Genomic DNA, 18,662 nt, shown 5'->3' with positions numbered 1-18,662 from the left:
CGATAGGACCATCCGCTGTCACCTGACAAGAACAATGACACGTTGGAAGGAGCTTGGGGGGGGGAGGGGGGATGACGATGGAGGGAATGTGCATCCACGTGGTGCTGTGAACCGCGCAAAGCCGTGTAGAAACGCCGCGTCCTTTCCCAAGAGTTTTCTTGAAACTCTGAGCGATAGAACTGTTCTCTTCCTCTTATCTGCGCCCTAGCACGGGGTCCTCAGCCTCACAATCCGAACCATTATCCACAGGACCATAAAAATAAAAAGAAAATAAATAAAAGAAGAGATGCAGTCTCCTTTCCTTCCCTTTTCCCTTGGCACACAGAGCTTTGGCGAGCGGAAAACGGGCCATTTTCAAGGCTGGTCTTCATATGTGAGAAAGGGGAGAGGTTATTAGAAGTCTCCATTCAGAAACTTCCAGAAGAACTGGCGGGCGGGCGGGCGTGGTGGGGAGGGTGGAGGGGCTCCCGCGTTTCCTGTTTCCCTTTCTGAGGGTGTTGGAAAACATTGCAGGACACCCCCCACCCCACACACAAACATACACGCTTCCAACATTCATTCTCTTTGCTGCCCCGGGGACGCCCAGCCCAAAAGGTGGTGATTTTTTTTTTTTTTTCTCTTTCAAGGGTTGGGGTTTGCAGGAGCCCGGCTGAACGCGTGCAGGGTGAAGACAGTCTTCAGAGGGTGACATCAGCCGGCAGCGGGGGCCAGGAGCAACAGAGAGGAGTCTGGTTTTCATTTACAGTCGGGGGCAGGCGGGCGGTGGGGAGGGGGAGAGGAGGGGCTGGAGGAGGGAGGAGGAGGAGGAGGAGGAGGAGGAGGAGGAGCCGGAGGAAGCCCTGACTGTACCCCTGGACCCTGGCCATGCGCAGCTCAATCTTCCACCAAAGGCAGCTCAGTTCTCTTGCTCCAGCCTCCTGCGGGGAACGCCAGGGGAGTGTTTCTCCTCGGCCGGCCAGGGAGAGCATGTGCTAGACCCAAAGCGCTCGCACGGAGAGGCCCAGGGACGCCCAGCTCCTCAGGTTTCCTCAGGGTAGGTGCCACCTCCCCGCTGGTCCCCCACGACCGTGCCCGAGAGGGAATGCTATTCGAGCTGGTGACCGTTTCTAGGTGGCTCTGAGGGTCAGCCCCATCGGAGGAGCCAGTTTTCTTTACAAGTTGCAGGTCCCTGGAAGAGTCGGCCGGCTTTTCTCTTTCGGTGTGTGGCCACCGGGTTTCCCTGACTCAGACCAGGCCGGGCGCGGCCCACGGGGGGCAGGTACCTGGGCTGCGGCCGCTGGACGCCTGGGCTTTCTGTCTCGGCCTGTCCTCCCCGGCGGCCGTGTTTCTGGGTTCACGATGTATTAGACGCCGTGTCCTCCTTCTACAGCTCAGGGGGGACCTGCTTTGTGTCTTGGGGAGACGCGGAGAGCTGCCTGCCGGGCTGCTCCCTTGGGAAGGTCTCTCTGGGTTCTCCCTGGTGCTCTGGGCAGGTTTGCCGCCCCTGACCTCCCCAGGATTGGGGCTGGCGGAGCACATCGGTGGCCTTTCGGGGGACGGCGGTGACTTGGCTGCTCAGGCTCGGGGCCAAGTCAAGAGTGAGCCGTGACCGTGGGGACTTCATCTCTTTAGGAACCTCCGTGGAAGCCTTTGTCCTCTGGGGCTGCCGCAGCTCACAGGCGCTGCAGGGTCAGGCAAGGAGACGGCACTGGGTGTCTGGGCAGCGTGCCCAGTGGACGCAGCGGGGCCCCCGGGGCCACGGGCAGGCCTGGGTCGCCCAGTTGGGGGGGGGCGGGTGCCAAGCTGAGAGGCGCAGGTCTGTACCCCGGCCATGAGGGTGGGGCTCGGTCCTCTCGCCCGGGATAGAAAGTGTTCCCTGACGGTTGCCAGCCTGCTTCAGGGACTCGTTTCAAGGGTTTACTGTGTTGGGAAATCAATGTGGGTTGGAGCAGGGGTGGGGTCCCGGGAAGGGCCCCGTGGAGTATTGGGGAATGTAAAAAAGAAAAAAAAAAAAAAAGTCAGCACCACGCTGCCAGCCCAGGGAGCAGGTTCAGAGGCTGTTCTGGCCCCTGAGAGCTAACTGCCCTGAGCACAGGGAGTGCCCTGCACCCAGTGGGAGCCCAGGGGCGTTGCCCCACGCCTGGCAGCTCCCCGGGAACTGTGGGCCCTCAGGGCAGCAAGGCTCAGAGCTCCTGTGCACAGGCTGTTCCCCACTGGGGACCCCCCAGACTCCCAGGTGGGCCCCCAGACTCCCCGGGAACTGTGGGCCCTCAGGGCAGCAAGGCTCAGAGCTCCTGTGCACAGGCTGTTCCCCACCGGGGACCCCCCAGACTCCCTGGGAACTGTGGGCCCTCAGGGCAGCAAGGCTCAGAGCTCCTGTGCACAGGCTGTTCCCCACCGGGGACCCCCCAGACTCCCCAGGAACTGTGGGCGCTCAGGGCAGCAAGGCTCAGAGCTCCTGTGCACAGGCTGTTCCCCACCGGGGACCCCCCAGACTCCCAGGTGGGCCCCCAGACTCCCTGGGAACTGTGGGCCCGCAGGGCAGCAAGGCTCAGAGCTCCTGTGCACAGGCTGTTCCCCACCGGGGACCCCCAGACTCCCAGGTGGGCCCCCAGACTCCCTGGGAACTGTGGGCCCGCAGGGCAGCAAGGCTCAGAGCTCCTGTGCACAGGCTGTTCCCCACCGGGGGTCCCACAGACTCCTAGGCGGGCCCTCAGACTCCCTGGGAACTGTGGGCCCGCAGGGCAGCAAGGCTCAGAGCTCCTGTGCACAGGCTGTTCCCCACCGGGGTCCCCCCAGACTCCCTGGGAACTGTGGGCCCGCAGGGCAGCAAGGCTCAGAGCTCCTGTGCACAGGCTGTTCCCCACCGGGGGACCCCCAGACTCCTAGGCGGGCCCGGTCTTAACACTTTGAAAACTTGAACAGAGATTTCTACCCAAAGATGATACTGAGAAGCAGTTGGCTGGTGAGCATTACTGGAACTTCTGGGGCCTTGGCGGGGCCACAGATACCGGAGGAGGTTCCTGGGGGCCCCCTCTGCGACGTGGTCCCCTGGTCTCTGGGGATGAAGAGTGGGGTGCTCTGAGACACTGGGTCACTTGCCGAGGCCGTGGAACCCGGGGGCGGCTGGGAAGGCAGTGAGACCCTGGCCGTCTCCAAAGGGCAGATGGCCGAGCGGACCCCGAGCTAATCCCCACCGGGGTCTGGAAGGGGCTGTTTGCTCTTTCCACGCAGGAGATAAGGTCCTCCCCTCCCATTCTGCTGGAAGTAGAAACTGTTCAGGCTCCCCGAGTCTCTCCTGCCCAGTGGAGGAAAAAAGCGCAGGACCAGTGTGTGAGCAGGACGCAGGGACAGGCACCGGGTCTGTGAGCCGGCCACCTGAGAGGCTTCCCTCATCAGGCCAGCTCCGGGGCCGGGGGCCTGGGGCCCGGGAAGACGGGGGCCTGCATGTTGCTCTGTTCTTGTGTGAGCTTGTGGCGAAGGGGGACAGCCCAGGGGTGGGGAGGCCAGGGGCTTCTGCAGGAATTCAAGAACTCAGCATGGTCATGTGGTCTTGGTATCTTCTTTGCTGAGAGGAGGGTGTTTCGTGATGGGTTTATGGTTCCCGTTTCCGTTCCCCTGCTCACGGCAGGGAGACCCTGTGGGAGGACACGGCGGTGGGGGAGGAGAGGACCTGGGAAAGGAGACCAGAGCAAGGTGGTGGAGTGTGGCTGCCCTCCCACTTTCCCTGCTGGGGACCTGGAGAGTGTGGCCACCCCGCCTTCTTGGGAGGTGGCTGGGGAAGCCTCTAGGATGTTAGCCCTTGTCCCTGGGGCTCTTCCAACGCTTGGGAGGGTGTGTGCCCCCCTCACCATGCTTGTGGCCCTCAGGTAACCAGACACATGGTGCATGTGCCAACTTGGGTCTTAAGGACATTTTTTTTTGTCAGCAGAAAAGTACCTTTCAGAGTAGGAATTGTCTTTCTCCTGCACCTCCCTTCCCCCCCCAGTGTCAAGCACTCACTGTGTCTCATTCTCTCGCTGCAATGCCTTCTGTGACTTCCCAGTTTGCCACCGAACGCATCCCTGACGATAAAGTAGGAAGAAACCCCTTTAACCAATCAGTGATCAATCTGTGGCTCAAAGGAGGCTCCCCTTCCGACCTCAGTTTTGGGGTTAGGTGACTCCGGAGGCCACTGCCTAGAGCGCACTTGAAATCAGACCCCCCCCCCCCCGGAAGCTGGTAGCATGTGTGCCCTCGGGGCTCTGCGCCTCCTCAGGGCTCAGTGGGGGTCCTCACCAGGGGTGGGTGTCACCACACACTTTCATGTGACATTCTACGTGTAGGATTTAAAATTCACCGGGCTGGACATGAATTCTGTAGCGGGGAGACCGCCACACCCCGCAGGCGTGTGACTAACTTCGTCCAAAAGTTTTATTTGCAAGCTGGCCTTTGTCACTGTTCTCTGGAAGAACCCGAGGGTTTGTGATCGCTTGGAGAAGTGTCAGACGTGGATGAGGATGTCCCCGTCTGTCTGGGTGGGACGTTTGCACCTGGCTTTCCCTCCGTGACCGGCGGGAGCAAACTCCTCACGGTGTGCTCGCTGTGGAAAGTGGGCAGTAAAGCACACCACTGCCCACAGACAGAGTGGACGGTCCTGAGGAGCGACCTGACATTTAAAACGTTTTTATGAGTAGCTCTGGCTAAGGAAGGGGAAACCCCCCAGGGCTTCAGATTTTAAAGCAGGGACATTTTAAAAAGCTCCTGAGAATTCTGACAGCTTCGTGAAGCTGATATTTCTAAACACGGTTTCTCTTCTTCCAACGTAAAAATTCTGGAGATAATTACCCTAACCGTTCCAGAAAAGAGGTCTCTTGTCCCCTCTAAATCCAGGGAATGACGGTCTCACGTTCAAGAGCACAAACGGCGTCCTGACGGACAAAGAGGGGTTCCCCCCCCCCTCAGAGAGTAATCCTGTGGATGTTCAGAAGCGTAACTTTCTGATGCCTTCTGGTCTCATAGGTCTGTGTGGGGAAGGAGATGAGATTTTGAGTTAGGATGCTGTTCGGGGGAAGTGCAGGCTGGTTCTCCTTCCTTCCTCTAGAGGGCGGTCCGTCCCTCGGAGGGCCAGAAAGGATCTCACAGTGGGGCTGGAGTCCTTACTTAGGGCGGGGTTTCTGGGTCTGCCGGGAGAGCGTTGGTAGATACAGCCCAGCAGAGCTGGGGGGGGGGGGGGTTAACTTTAGCAACCACCGAGAGATGGTTTCAATACATAATTTAAAAAAAGTGTAACTGCTGTTCGTATCTGACACAGATGTTAGGTTAAGATTTTTTTTTTCTAGCTCAGGTATGAGTGTATTGGGGTGACATTATGCCTTGAATTGGGGCATTCTGCCCTCTAGGGTAATTTCATCACAAGGGCATTACCCAAATGAGAACGTTTAAAGGGAACGTTGGGCTATACCCTACTGAGAAGAGTTTGAATGAACAGCAAGGTGCTTCAGAGCCAAAGCATGGTGGCCTATTCACGCTGGGCTGTGTCCTGGACAGCGTTTTTTTTGTTTGTTTTTTTTTTTGAAATTTAGGACTGGAAATTTAGATCAGTTAAGAGGAACTGACCTGGTCAACCAGACATTTCATTACCCGCCCTTTGCTGGTTTCTCCTGACAGGCAGCTCGTTTGAATGCATTAAAAAACACACACACACACACAAGCCATACTTATGAATGTCCTGTTTAAAATATTTGTCAATGAAAAACAAAACCAAACCAAACCAGGTCACCCGCTGCCAGACTTAGGGGTTGTTAGCCTGAGAGACTCACTTTTGGGGTCCGGGGTTGCAGAATTGAGTCTGAGAGAGAGGAAACCTGGTCTCTGTGCTCCCAAATTCATTTATGCTCAATGAGCCCTGTGAGCTCCAGGGTCCAGGGAGGGGACGGAAGGGACTGGGACACGGTCCCTTCTATCTGGTTGGTTCGTAGGATCGCCGCTAGGCTGCTTGGTGGATGCTTTCTCTGCACCCTTGATGCTTGTGGTGAAGGAACGGGACTCAGTGGCGGGGGGCGCAGAGCTGGTAGCAAAGCCGAACTGTGGCTCCCTGGGCGCGCGCGCACACACACACACACACACACACACACACACACACACACACACACACACACACACACACACACGGGAGGGTGCTCCCGGGGCAGGTGGTGGTGGCTGGGCTGGGAGTGGGAAGGGCGCTCCGTGTCTCTGGGAGCAGATTTCTGATGAGTATTGTGTGAAGAAAGACACTTCTTTTTCCATGGACCGGTCTTCTGTTGAGTAGTATCTTTTAAGTTTAGTTAGCAAAGAAGTAATTGTTAAAAAAAAAAAAAAAGAAAGAAAGAAAAAGCATCTGGAAAGAAAAAGGAGAGAGAGAGAGAGAGAGAGAGAGAGAGAGAGAGAGAGAGAGAGGAGAGGAAAAAGTAAGACAAACCCTCCGCGTTCTGCCAAACCCTCCCCCAAGGCAGGTTGCTTGTCTTGAAGGCGGCTGGCAGCATTGCGCCTCCCGGCAGAATCCTGCCGTCCTCCCCAAGGCGAAGGCTCAGGAAACACAGAGAAACATTTTCGAGTTAGGAGAGGGTCCGGGGAATAAAGTGCAGGGAGAAATAGCTCTGTCACCTCTGCCCCCGACCCCTACACCCCCGGCCCCCACGCCCCCCCTCCCGGCCCCCCCCGCCCCCACGCCCCCGCCCCGGTCTGCGCTATCCATCCAGGTTTCTAGGCTCCAGGGCGCGCAGACTTGGCTACTGGTAGGAAGAGCTCACGGACTGGTTCAGTTTCAACATGAGAAGCGGAAGAGCAGCTGCAGATGACTCAGGTCCCGGGGGAAGCGGTTCCAGGAAACTCGGTTTTCCTTCTGGAATCTTCATCAGTTGATTCAGCAGCTCAGTGCTGGCACCTGGGGCTGCAGCCAGCTCCACTGAGCCTAAGCACCCCCCCCCCCCATCCCTGATGGCCCCTGACGTGTCACCGGGGCCTCCCTGTATCTCTGGTGTGGGCAGCCAGAAACCCATCACCTGCTAGAGCCTAAGGGTGACCTAGGGACACCGGTGGCTGCAGAAATTCTGCCTGTGACAACGTCGGGCAACTTGCCTGATTTGACACGTAACGTCGGTGGGGCCGGGGAGAGACTCGCTGACCGTTTCTGATGGAGACGGTCACGCAGGGCTATTTCCCCAGGCTGTTGTGCTCGGTCCAGGGTTGACGATATATATATATATTTATCAGGATGGTGCGACTTGATGTTTCAAAGCCTCCATTTCACATATGTTTCTCTTCTCGGCTTGATCGCGACTCAGACCAGAAACCAAAGCGAAATGTTTAGTTTTCCTCAAAACAGGAGAGCATTTTAGCCACCTTGAATAATTCTACAGTGGGACTCCGTGGTTTGGGGAAGAGGCCAGTGGCCCCGAAATCGGTGGCCAGGAAAGGGCGCGAGGAGAATGAACCTGGGGCCTCTGCGTCACGTCAGGTCACGGGGCTGGGGGGGCGGCTGTTTGTCCTCCTCCCCCACCCTTTTTTTCTGGGGCATTTCCTAAGGCACCCTCCACCTTCCCCTTAAAGCTGAACTCGTTTCTGCTTCATGTTCGTAATTCACAGTGTGCGTGGAGGAAGAGCCTCGTCCGGGTGTCTGACCTTCGAGGGTATAAGGTGTGTTTCACATTTGCGTTGTGACCTCAAGCTTTTCCATTGACAGCAGCGAGGGACCTTTCTGCTTGATGGGTGACGTCTTGGGCCTCGGGATCCTGTCTTTAAATACATTTCCAAACAGGTGGGCAGCTCAACGTGGAGTTCCCTTAAGTTGCCTTACTGGGGGGAAGGAAGCTGGCTCTCAGCTGCTCGGCGCACCCCCACCCGGGGCCCCCTTCTGAGAGGAGGCCGCTTTCCAGGGAGCCACCCCGCTTTCTCTTCTGTACGGCTCTTTTCCAACACAGGGGCTGCTGAACCCCGACTGTCTGACTTGACTTGAGCAGGGAGCGCAGAAGGGCCGAGTCAGCCACTCAGTGTCATCCCAAAGACACGTCCCATTGTACAATTATTCAAGGAGGCTGGGTCCATGCACACAGGGTCGGAAGAGTTAAGGCTTTGCTGTCCCAGGAAAGAGCCCAGAGCCTGGGCCAAGGGGTCGTTGTTTACAGATAGTGTACGGTGGCCGATGTGTCTTATCTAGAGTGAGTTTTCACAGAATGCAAGCTGGAGCTTCGGACATATTTCCTTTGAAGGGGCGTTCTCCCGGCCGTTACAAATCCTTTCCCTGGAGGCTTCCCCCAAAGCTCCTTCCGGTGACAGTAATATATTCACCCCCCACTCTCCTCCTAACAAATGGACCCCACAAATCTCTCTTTGCCTCCTCGTTGGGGCTAAGAGTGGGGACTTCTTTCTACGGATCTGGGCAGAAAGGGAAAAAGAGTCAGACAAGAGAGAGAGAGAGAGAGAGAGAGAAAGGGAGAGGTTGCAGGCTCAGGACCCCTCTGGTCCCCTGAGATGTGGCCCTTCCTCTCTCTCACCGTGGCCTCCCCCTGTTTCGGCATGCTCCCACATTCACAGGGATGCTTAGGACGTAACCGACGCCCCAGCCCGTGATGGGAGGACCAGCCTGAGTTTCAGAGGCTGTGCTTGGAGAAGGCCAAAATAACGACTTCAAAAATGGAAGCTCTGGATGTGTTTAAGCCTTTTGTTTGAAAATTACTTCCTTGTGTGCATGTGTGTGTCTCTTTCTAAAAAAAAAAACACCCCAAAACAAAAGACATTCCAGACGTGGAAAATGAAAAAAAGCTTTTGAGTAGACTTCATGAAAACCGAATTCCCAGGATTGCCAGACAGCTTGGGACAGTCGTGGGCCTGGATAAACGGGAGACAGGTCAGGTTGAAAGACCCTGGGTAGCAACCTCTGTACTAGGAGGTATCTTTTTAAATTTCCAGTGGACACAGCTCTATGAATGGGAAAAAGGCACCTCGCATCCTTTTGAGAAGGAGGCAGATTAAAAAAGAGAGAGAGAGAGAGAGGAATTACTAATGCTCCATAGAAAGAATAAAAATGCATTGAAGTTCTATTATTAAATCTGTTTGCCTTGAGGACATGAGAGATGAGAGTCAGGGACACAAAGAGGGCATGTCACCCCACCCAACCCAAGGGTCTCAAGTAGCCAATTCTTTTTTCATGGTGGAAAGAAAAGCAGTGAACAGATGAATTCTGTTGACACAGAGTCTGTGGCTTGTCACCACCAGAGGAGTCTATTTTTTCCCCCGAGAGACAGGGGGAGTTTCCTCTGACTGGCCCAAATCCGTCACAGCCTCCTAAGGTTTCCTGGGGTTCTCCTGTGAACTTTTGGGGGAACATGCACTTTTATTACTCTTCTGGTTCGGACCCTGGTTCCCACTCATCTGTGTAGCCTTGGCAAATCACTTTGTCTTACCTGGTTTTAGTTTCCCAGCTATAAACGTGTGTGTGTGTGTGTGTGTGTGTGTGTGTGTGTGTGTGTGTCTGTAAGCAGCCATTGGGTTCTTGGCATAAAATCCCACCTACAAGAGGAGCCCAGGAAATATTCTTTATGCTCTCTTTTTTTAATTTTTATTTTTTTAGTGAGAGGAGGGGAGGTGTCCTTACCGGGATCCACCCGGTATGCCCACCAGGGGGCGATGCTCTGCCCATCTAGGGTGTCGCTCTGTTGTAACCAGAGCCATTCTAGCACCTGAGGCAGAGGGCACAGAGCCATCCTCAGCACCCGGGCCAACTTTGCTCTAATGAAGCCTTGGCTGCGGGAGAGGAAGAGAGAGACAGAGAGAAAGGAGAGGGGGGAGAGTGGAGAAGCAGATGGGTGCTTCTCCTGTGTGCCCTGGCCAGGAATCGAACCTGGGATCTCCACACGCCAGGCTGATGCTCTACCGCTGAGCCAACCGGCCAGAGCCCATTATGCTCTCTCGTCTCTGTTTCCTGATTGGAGGGGTGTGTGTGTGGAGGGACAAGGTTGGGGAGGGGTGATAGGGGGAGTGACCTCCTCATTTCTCCTTATGAACATGAGCCAGCCAGGTGGTGATCATCTGGGGCAATGACATTGATCTCTTTTAATAATCTAAACGTGAAGAGTTTCTCCAAGATTCATTGCCGAGAAGCTCAGTTTTAAAAATAGGGACTCCACGAAACCACATACAAGAGACTTAGATGTAACTGCAGACAAAAGGATTAACAAGCGGTCAGCATCGCCGGAGCCACGGGGCCAGCTCCACGGGACCACAGGAGAGGCGTGCGGCGCGGAAGGCATTTGTCCCCCCCCCCGGGAATTCAGCACAACCCCGTCGTGTGAGCTGACTAGTCGTGGGGGGTGCCGGGGGGGGGTAGCCTGGGTGACTCATTAGCTCCCAAACGTCCCTCCTGTGCTCCATTTGCAGAGTGGGAGGGGCTCTTTCTTTCTTGTCCCTCTACTCCCTTCTCTTCAATCTGCACGGATTTGGGGAAAGTATTCCTGTGTGCTGTATATATATTTAAAATTTTCTTTTTCTTTTTCTTCCTTTTCCAAGTGAAAGGAAGGGAGATAGAGAGACAGAATCCCGCATGCACCCTGACTGGGATCCACCTGGTGACCCCGTCTCCGGGGCCAACACTCTGCCTGTCTGGGGCCATGCTCACAACTGAGCTATTTTTAGTGCCTGGGGTGGAGGCTCCATGGAGCCATCCTCAGCCCCCAGGGCTGGTGTGCTCAAACCAATTGAGCCATGGCTGTGAGAGGGGAAGAGAGAGAGAGAGAGAGAGCGAAGAGAGAGAGAGAGAGAATGAGAATGAGAGAGAGAGAAGAGGAAGGGTGAGAGGTAGAGAAGCAGATGGTTGCTTCCCCTGTGTGTCCTGACCGGGAATCAAACCCAGGACATCCACACACCAGGCCGACACTCTACCGCTGAGCCAACCAGCCGGGGGGCCATGTGTTCTGTATATTTTTATTCCATTACTTTGTGTCCCAGTGGCAGGCAACTCATGTCCGAGGTTGCTCTCTGAAAGGATTAACATCTCGGCAATGAAAATCTTCACATGTAATTTTCGACCAATTTAAAACTCATTTCCCTTAGAAAATCGTTGAAGTAAGTCATGTCTCAGGAGGACGTCATCACGCTCTAGCACAGATGACAGGATTATTTTGGAGCACTGCTTAAAGTCCCGCCTGCATCGTGTGTGCACGGGTCACATCTTTAAAACATGTGAGGCGGATGCCCTGGAGGGTGGGCGCTGACCCTTTCGCTGAGTCAGTGCTGTTTGAACTCGAGTGGGGGAGTCGGAGTCACCTGCAAACCCGGGTCCTACCTCTGGGAGATCCCACAGACACACACACAGTTTTGTATACATTTCAGGGGCGTGGCCAGAGCCTTTGAACACTCTCTTGGATTCCGTATGAAAAGTGTTCTTGACCAATTACAACATCACAGGTTGTTTTGGGAAGAAGGACAGACTGTATTTCTAGAAAGGATCCAGTAAAGTTTACACTGTGAGGACAATTTCCCCATAAAATATTTTATATATATATATATATTTTAATCTTTTTTAGTAGAATGCACATTGCTAATAAAGTTCCAGTGTTTGGTTTGAATACAAACAGGGCGAGCGAGTATGTGGACCGTGTCCTTTGACCTCGACCTGAGGCGCACGCCCTAGTTATTGAGAACACGCACACAAACCACAGACAATGCATCTACGTATCATTTTTTTTTTTTTCAAATGAGAACCTCAGGACTTGGTCAGGCAGAGTGTGGAAAAGAAGGCAGAGTGGAGAGGGGGGTGAGGGGGGGCGTGGAAAGGTCTGGAAGGTTCCCAGAGTAGAGCATGGGTTCGAGGGATTTCTGGAGAGGGACTGGGACAGGGCTGGGGCGGAGCAGGTCACCCTCCATGGAGGAAGCAGACCAGCCAGCCAGGTGGCAGGTCTTACTCTGTGGATGACTTCCTTGGCCGCACGGAAGCTTTTAAGTTTGATGTAAGTCCCATCTGTATATTCATTCTCTTGTTGTTGTTGCCTGTGATTTTGGCCTCCTAGCTGAGAAATCATTGCCAAAGTCAATGTTATGAAGATTTTCTTCTAGGAGCTTTATATTTTTGAGCCTTACATTCAGACCTTTGATCCGTCTCGAGTTAGTTTTTGTGAGTGGTGTGAGGTAAGGGTCTCCCGACATGTGGCTTTTGCACGTGGCTCTGCGCCGTCTGTTGAAGAGCCTGTTCTCCGCCCGTGCGTAGCCTTGGCCACCCTGATAAAAGATCATTTAACCGTATACATGAGGGTTTGTTTCCAGGATCTGTATGTTATTCCCTGGGTTTACATGTCTGTCTTTATTCCAGGACCATACGGTGCTGATTGATGTAGTTTTTATTTTTAATCTTTTTTATTTATTCATTTTAGAGAGGAGAGGGAGAGAGAGAGAGAGAGAGAGAGAGAGAGAGAGAGAGAGGAGAGAGACAGAGAGAGAGAGAGACAGGGGGGAGGAGCTGGAAGCATCAACTCCCATATATGCCTTGACCAGGCAAGCCCAGGGTTTCGAACCGGCGACCTCAGCATTTCCAGGTCGACGCTTTATCCACTGTGCCACCACAGGTCAGGCTAGTTTTTAAAATACATTTTGAAATCAGGAAATATAAAGCTTTCAGCCTAATTTTTTTTTTTTTTTCAAAATTGCTATGGCTCTCTGGGTCCTTTGAAATTCGGTATGAATTTTAGCATTAAAAAAAAATTCTACAAAAATGCTGTTGAGATTCTGAGAGGCGTTGCACTGAATGTGTGCCTCAGTTTGAACAGTCTGCACGTTTAACTATGTCACTTCCAGTGCGTGCCCACGCTGTGTCCCCACTTGTCACGTCTCCTCTGGTTTCTTCCCGTGACGTTCGGTAGTTTTCAGTGTTCAAATCTTGCACCTCCTCGGTTAAGCCTGTTCCCAAGTGTTTTCCTGTTTTGGATGGTATAGCAAATGAGATTGTTTTTTTTTTTAATTTCCTTTTCAGATCACTTCCTGATAGTGTATACAAATGCCATGGATTTTTTTTGTTGTTGTTGTTGTTGGCAACTTTGCTAAGTTTGTTAGTTCTAACAGTTGTTTTTCTTGTGTGTGTGAGTGAGTTCTCTACATACGAGATCGTGTCGTCTCCGAGCAGAGACAGTTGAACTTCACCCTTTCTGCTCTGCCTGCCACTTATATTTCTTGCCTCCTTGCGCTGGTTGGGACTTCCTCTACTATGTTCATGGATGTGGTGAGAGAGGGTATACTTGTGCTTTATTCCTGAACTCAGAAGGAAAGTTCTCTTACTTTATTTTCACTACTGAGTATGATGTTAACGGTGGGTTTTCCCCACATAAAGTCCTGTATTATGTTAAGGCGATTTCCTTCGATGCCTAGTTTAAGTGCTTTCTCTTTTATCCTGAAAGGGTGTTGAGTTTTGTAATGCGATTTTTCTGCATTTATTGATACGATCCTATGCTTTTGTCCGTCAGTCCATTAACACGGCGTGCTGTGTTGGCTGGTTGTCCTGTGCTGAACCGTCCTTGCTTTCTAGGAATGACTCCGCTTGGTCCTGCACAATCCTTTCAAGGTGCTGCTGAGTTCAGTTTGCTCGTGTTTTGTTGAGAATTTTTTTATTGCTATTCATCAGGTGTGTAGTTTTCTTTCCTTGTTTGATTTTGGGATCAGGGTAACGTCGGCCTCATCGAGTGAGTTTGACAGTGTTCCCTCCTCTTTAAGGTTTTGAAAGTGTCTGAGAAGGATCAGTGTTCATTCTTCTCTCAATGTTCGGAAAATTCTTCAGGGAAGCCATTTGGTCCTGGGCTTTTCTTGGTTCAGAGATTTTATTTTATTTTTACAGAGACAGAGAGGGATAGACAGGAACAGACAGGAACGGAGAGAGACGAGAAGCATCAATTATCAGTTTTTCATTGCAACACCTTAGTTGTTCATTGATTGCTTTCTCACATGTGCCTTGACCGTGGGCCTTCAGCTGACCAAGTAACCCCTCGCTCGAGCCAGCGACCTTGGGTCCAAGCTGGTGAGCTTTGCTCAAACCAGATGAGCCCGCGCTCAAGCTGGCGACCTCGGGGTCTCGAACCTGGGTCCTCTGCATCCCAGTCTGACGCTCTATCCACTGTGCCACCACCTGGTCAGGCGGTTCAGAGATTTTTTTGATCCCTGAAATAATCTCTTCATGAGCTCTAGGTCCATGCGGATTTTTCTCTTTCTTCATTATTCAGTCTCGGTAGGTTGTATGTTCCTAGACATGTACCCACGTCTTCTCGGTTGTTCAGTTTGCTGGTGTATGTCTGTCCTCACTTCTGCCGGGTCTCAGGAGTCTGCTCAGCGTCCTCGGTTTGTGGACAAGGACGATAACTCACAAGCTAGTTCTCACGTCTGCTGGGCTCTTGTCTCCCTTTACCGCTCCCGGGGAAGAGTCAAGCCACACTCACGGCAGGGGATATAAAACCAGTTTAGAAGCGTTTGGACCCTTAGGATTACAGGATGGAGATAAAATGGCATTAAACAAAACCTGACATGTACTTGAAAACGGAGAGATGTTTTTTATTTTCATTCACACGGAAGCTGAATGTCTTTTCACATTTTAGTTCGCGAGGCCTTCTTTCTAACCTTTAAACCCTAACCATGAAATATTAATTAGGATGGTAGCCCGATCTCTCTAGATTAAATGCATTTACCTTTCCCAAACCAAATTGCTTTTCCCACTTAACTGTAGTCTGTACTTTACAATTTCTAATATCAAGTAGTACTTTCTGAAACTCAAAAAAACAAACAAACAAAAAACCAATGATATGAACTAGCACCCTGGAAGCTGATGGCGATGGTGGGGTTGGGTCTGGACCCTTCCCAGAGCCCCTGGGGAGAAGCCATGGTCAGCGATACACATTCCAGCCTTTTCCTTAGTCCCTTGGGGGGGGGGTGAGCTCCTCCCTCAATGAGCATAGTCATCACTGGCAGTTAACAGAGTCTGGGGGAACAGACACCCACTAACCCCTGACCTGGGTCCGGCAGGGACATGGGCAGGGTTAGAGACCCCCAGCTAGTGCTTTTAGAGCAGAAAGGCCTTAGCGAGGTCACACATGGGCCTGAGTCGCTCTCAAAGCATGCATCTTGCTTCATTATGTGAAGAGCATCACTGAAGAAAGACGCACTACGAAACCAGCCGGGGAACCTCTGGGTTAAATGAAGCGCCGCTGGTTTCTGCGTGTCTCAGAGCTGTTACATGTTAATGTATATATATACTGTAACGATTCCAGAAAGGGGCTTGTTATTCAGTGCTTCCCAAACTGTTACTCACAACCCCCCTCCCCACCGCCTTTTCTTTGCTAGAACGTTTCAGGGAATGAGCGTTCCAGGGAAGACACTTTGAGAAACTGTGGGGAAACCTTCCTTGGGAGAGAATGCTCGTTAGAGTTTCCTGACTGCCCGTCGCGTGTCGGGCGCTTAACAAGCAGCCTGCCGTGCAGCCCTCACGGGCAGCTGGCAGGAGAGGAGTTATTGTTGTTGCTTCCATGAGATAGGGGAGGAAACTGAGCGGTTAAATGACCTGCCCACGGTGGGGTGGGGTGGGGCGGACCCGGGGTCCCGGTCCAGCTGATTCCGAGCACCTGTCTTTCCCATTAGCACTGTCTCCTTGTCTGGTTCCTAAAAAGCTCCAAATGCAGGCTACTAAATTTGACTGACAAGTGGTCATAGAGTATAAAAAATGTTTTCCTTCTTATCCTCTTCTCTTATTACCCTCCAGAGTAGGGGTCCCATGTGAAGATCAGGGCGTCCCTTAGTAGTTATGTGACTTTGAGCCCCGATTTCTTCTTTATCCATGGGGGGGGGGCTGACACGTGCCTGGAAAGATAACGAGACGATGCCTGAGATAAATGAAGAAAAGCCGTGTGTGGCACATAGTAGGTGCTGAGTGGCTTTTTGACACCATGACATAAAAAACCATGGTTTGATAACATTGTAGCCTAAGGTGGCTGATGCCCCTCCTCTCTAACGTTGCTATCACCCCCCCCCCTCCCCCGGCCAGGGACCCCCGACCAGTCTGGGTAAGAATGAGAAGAATCCTGGCTCTATATCAGAACCAGGTCCACAAGCTGTGGGCTTCCTGCAAAATGAAGTCAAAGGGCTCTTTGTTCAAAAGTTATTAAGATTTCCAAGACAGCATTGAACCAAGCATGGGGCCCTTGCAGCATGGGGGTCTTCTGGGACTGGCACAGGTGACGTGCCCGCGCCCCATGAAAGGGTTCGGAGGAACCGGAGCCTTGGACAGAGGGGATGAGAAAGGAGGCATTTTCTCTGGTGAGGGGACTTCAGCCTGGACAGAGACCTGTGCCCGCTCTCTGGGGGGGGGGGGGGTCTTGGGGACAAGCCCAGTCTCGTGAGCTGATCACATCGGATTGGGGACTGGAGGGTTAAGAGGTTGACGTGAAGGTTTGGAGCGGGCAGGGGTGCTTACTGGTTTGGGGTGGGCGGAGGGTGTTGTTCACTCGCGGGGTCAAAGTCTGGTGACAGACGCAAGCGAGCCCAGCTGAACATGAGTTTGGCTGGGAGTCATGTTCCCAGCCACCAGCGGGTGTGTGGCAAGGGGACCACGCAACGGGGCAGTCACCCCTCGGGTCTGGCTTCCCTGTCTCGCTAACTCCATAACGTTCCATGCTGAGAGGGGAGGCTGGCACATCGAGGGCATCCGTTGGAGGAAAAGTGTCAACCGCTACTAGAGAATGAGGGGTTGACCAGAGATGTTCCCCGCCGCTGTGACTGCGCTCGCGCACGCCATGAGTCGGACAAAGTCCGTTCCTCCCGTGGCACGGTCTCTCCGGGGAGCTTCCCCTGCACGTGGCTTTACAGAGGTCGGCTGGACGTCACCGACCCACCGCTGTCCCCGTGTGTGTCTCTACTCCCGACTCGTCCCCTCTGCCGCTTGTTTCGTGACACACTGCCGCTGTGCGCCTCGACTGGAGAGGAAAAACCTTGAGTTGGCACAGTTTGTGGCTGTGGCCGAAGAAATACAACCACCAGATTCAAAGCGTCTCGTTTTGCAAGTTCAGTCAAAACTATTTTGTGTGTTTGTTTGTTTTAAGTAAAAGGGATGCATCCTCAATTTGTTCGCCTGCTGGTGACCTGACGGTCCAGCCCGGGTCACTGAGAGTCAAACCTCTGTCTTTTTTTTCTCTCTTCTAGGTTCACACTTGGTGCTCAGACAGATTCAGAAATGAGGAAACACCGACATTTGCCCGTAGTGGCCGTCTTTTGCCTTTTTCTCTCAGGCTTGGCGGGAACGCGTGCTCAACAACAAGCAGGTAAGCGCTGGAAACGGCTCTCTGCGCTCCCGCCAAGGGAGCCGTGTTCTCCGGTCTCGGGACCTAGGCGTTGACGGGCCAGCCGTAGAGCTTAGAGGTGCTTTTGGGAGCCAGCCAGCTAAGCCGAGCGCTGCAGAACGCTCTTGTCGCGTACGGACCTTCTCGGAAACTCGTCACTCAGGGGGAGACGGGTTGCTTTCACCAGACCCTGGGTTTGAGCTCTTGGGGTTGGTTGACACACTTGAGCACGGGCAGAAAGTTCGTATCGCAAATAGTTTGCCATCAGAACGGCTGTTTCCGGGTCCCTGGTACCTGGTGGCCTCTGAGCTCTTAAAAACCAGGGGAAGACAAGCCTCACGAGAGGACGTTGTTTTCCCAGGAGAACAAAACGCTGAGTGTAGTCTCCGCTCTCTACCGTCTGGACACGGAGACGCCTGTCATCTAGAATCACCGAATCTTTTAAAAGCCGGTTTGCCCAAACTATTAAAAAAAAAAAAAAAAAAAAAAAAGATCCTAATTGACCCACAATAAAAATTTGCTTTCAGAGTTTAAAAAAAAAAAGAGAAATGCTTCAGGCATCGTGAGCTCAAAGGGTGACCAGGACCTCCTCCCCTTTGCTGGGAGAGCTGGGGCCCCGGCGGGGACCCCCGATCGGGCCAGCTCGTGGTCTGAGGGCGGGCGCTGAGCACCACCGGGGTGGAAGGGGGCCACTGGTTGGGCACCAGGTCAGCCCGAGGTAAGTAGAGTCCAGGCTCCTGCCGTGGTCAGCACTGCAGAAGGGCAGTCTCCACACCCTTGTCCTTCTGCCCCCACAGCTGAAGGCCAACCGGATTCACCTTTGAAAGAAAGGAAAATTTTGCCTAACCCCTCTGAAGGCTTTTCTAGCCCAGGAACAATGTGTAGTAAGTTGTTAAAAGTACTTTTCTTCAGGGTAAACAGTCCGAGAAGACAAGACTTTGCCTTTCTCTCCGGCAGTAACTCAAGTCATCTTCACGTAAGGAAGACTGGTTTAGCGCATTTATTATTAGTATTTTTTGACATTTCCCAGAGCACTGGAGGTTAGTTCACGTAACATAGCGGCGGTTTTCACGATCCCCTCCCCTCTCGAGACCCAGTTGCAGAACCCCAAAACTGAAGAATGAATTTATAAAATGATGGTTGATCCATCTGTGATAGGCTATCTTGCTGGGCTGATCCAGGTGGGGTGGGGGTTGGGGGGGCTCAAAGTGCCACAAAAATCAGGTCTGAGAGAAAAGACGTCCTGGGGAATATTTCCCCCCCTTATCCTGGAGTCTGCCCCATAGCGGTAGCAGTCGTTGATGGCGTGTGGAACTCCCCACGCCTGGGCACCCGCAGCTCCTAAGTCTGTGTGTCCAGGTGCCC

At 53.1% G+C, this 18,662-nt stretch overlaps 1 protein-coding gene across 2 annotated transcripts in view; it reads left to right on the top strand.

The window, feature by feature from the left end:
• The first annotated feature begins 895 nt into the window (after nucleotides 1-895).
• Nucleotides 896-18,662, top strand: part of COL6A3 (collagen type VI alpha 3 chain) — a 75,523-nt gene continuing 57,756 nt past the window's right edge. For both annotated transcript variants that reach the window (XM_066344972.1, XM_066344971.1), the window contains exons 1-2: nucleotides 896-1,033; nucleotides 17,161-17,279. In XM_066344972.1, the coding sequence (XP_066201069.1) occupies nucleotides 17,192-17,279 (88 nt within the window). In that variant the 5' untranslated portion in view covers nucleotides 896-1,033; nucleotides 17,161-17,191. The remainder of the gene's footprint in view (nucleotides 1,034-17,160; nucleotides 17,280-18,662) is intronic.

The sequence above is a fragment of the Saccopteryx leptura genome, chromosome 7 (assembly GCF_036850995.1).
Source record: "Saccopteryx leptura isolate mSacLep1 chromosome 7, mSacLep1_pri_phased_curated, whole genome shotgun sequence".
Lineage (NCBI taxonomy): Eukaryota > Metazoa > Chordata > Mammalia > Chiroptera > Emballonuridae > Saccopteryx > Saccopteryx leptura.
This window is presented reverse-complemented; position numbering and strand designations above follow the sequence as displayed.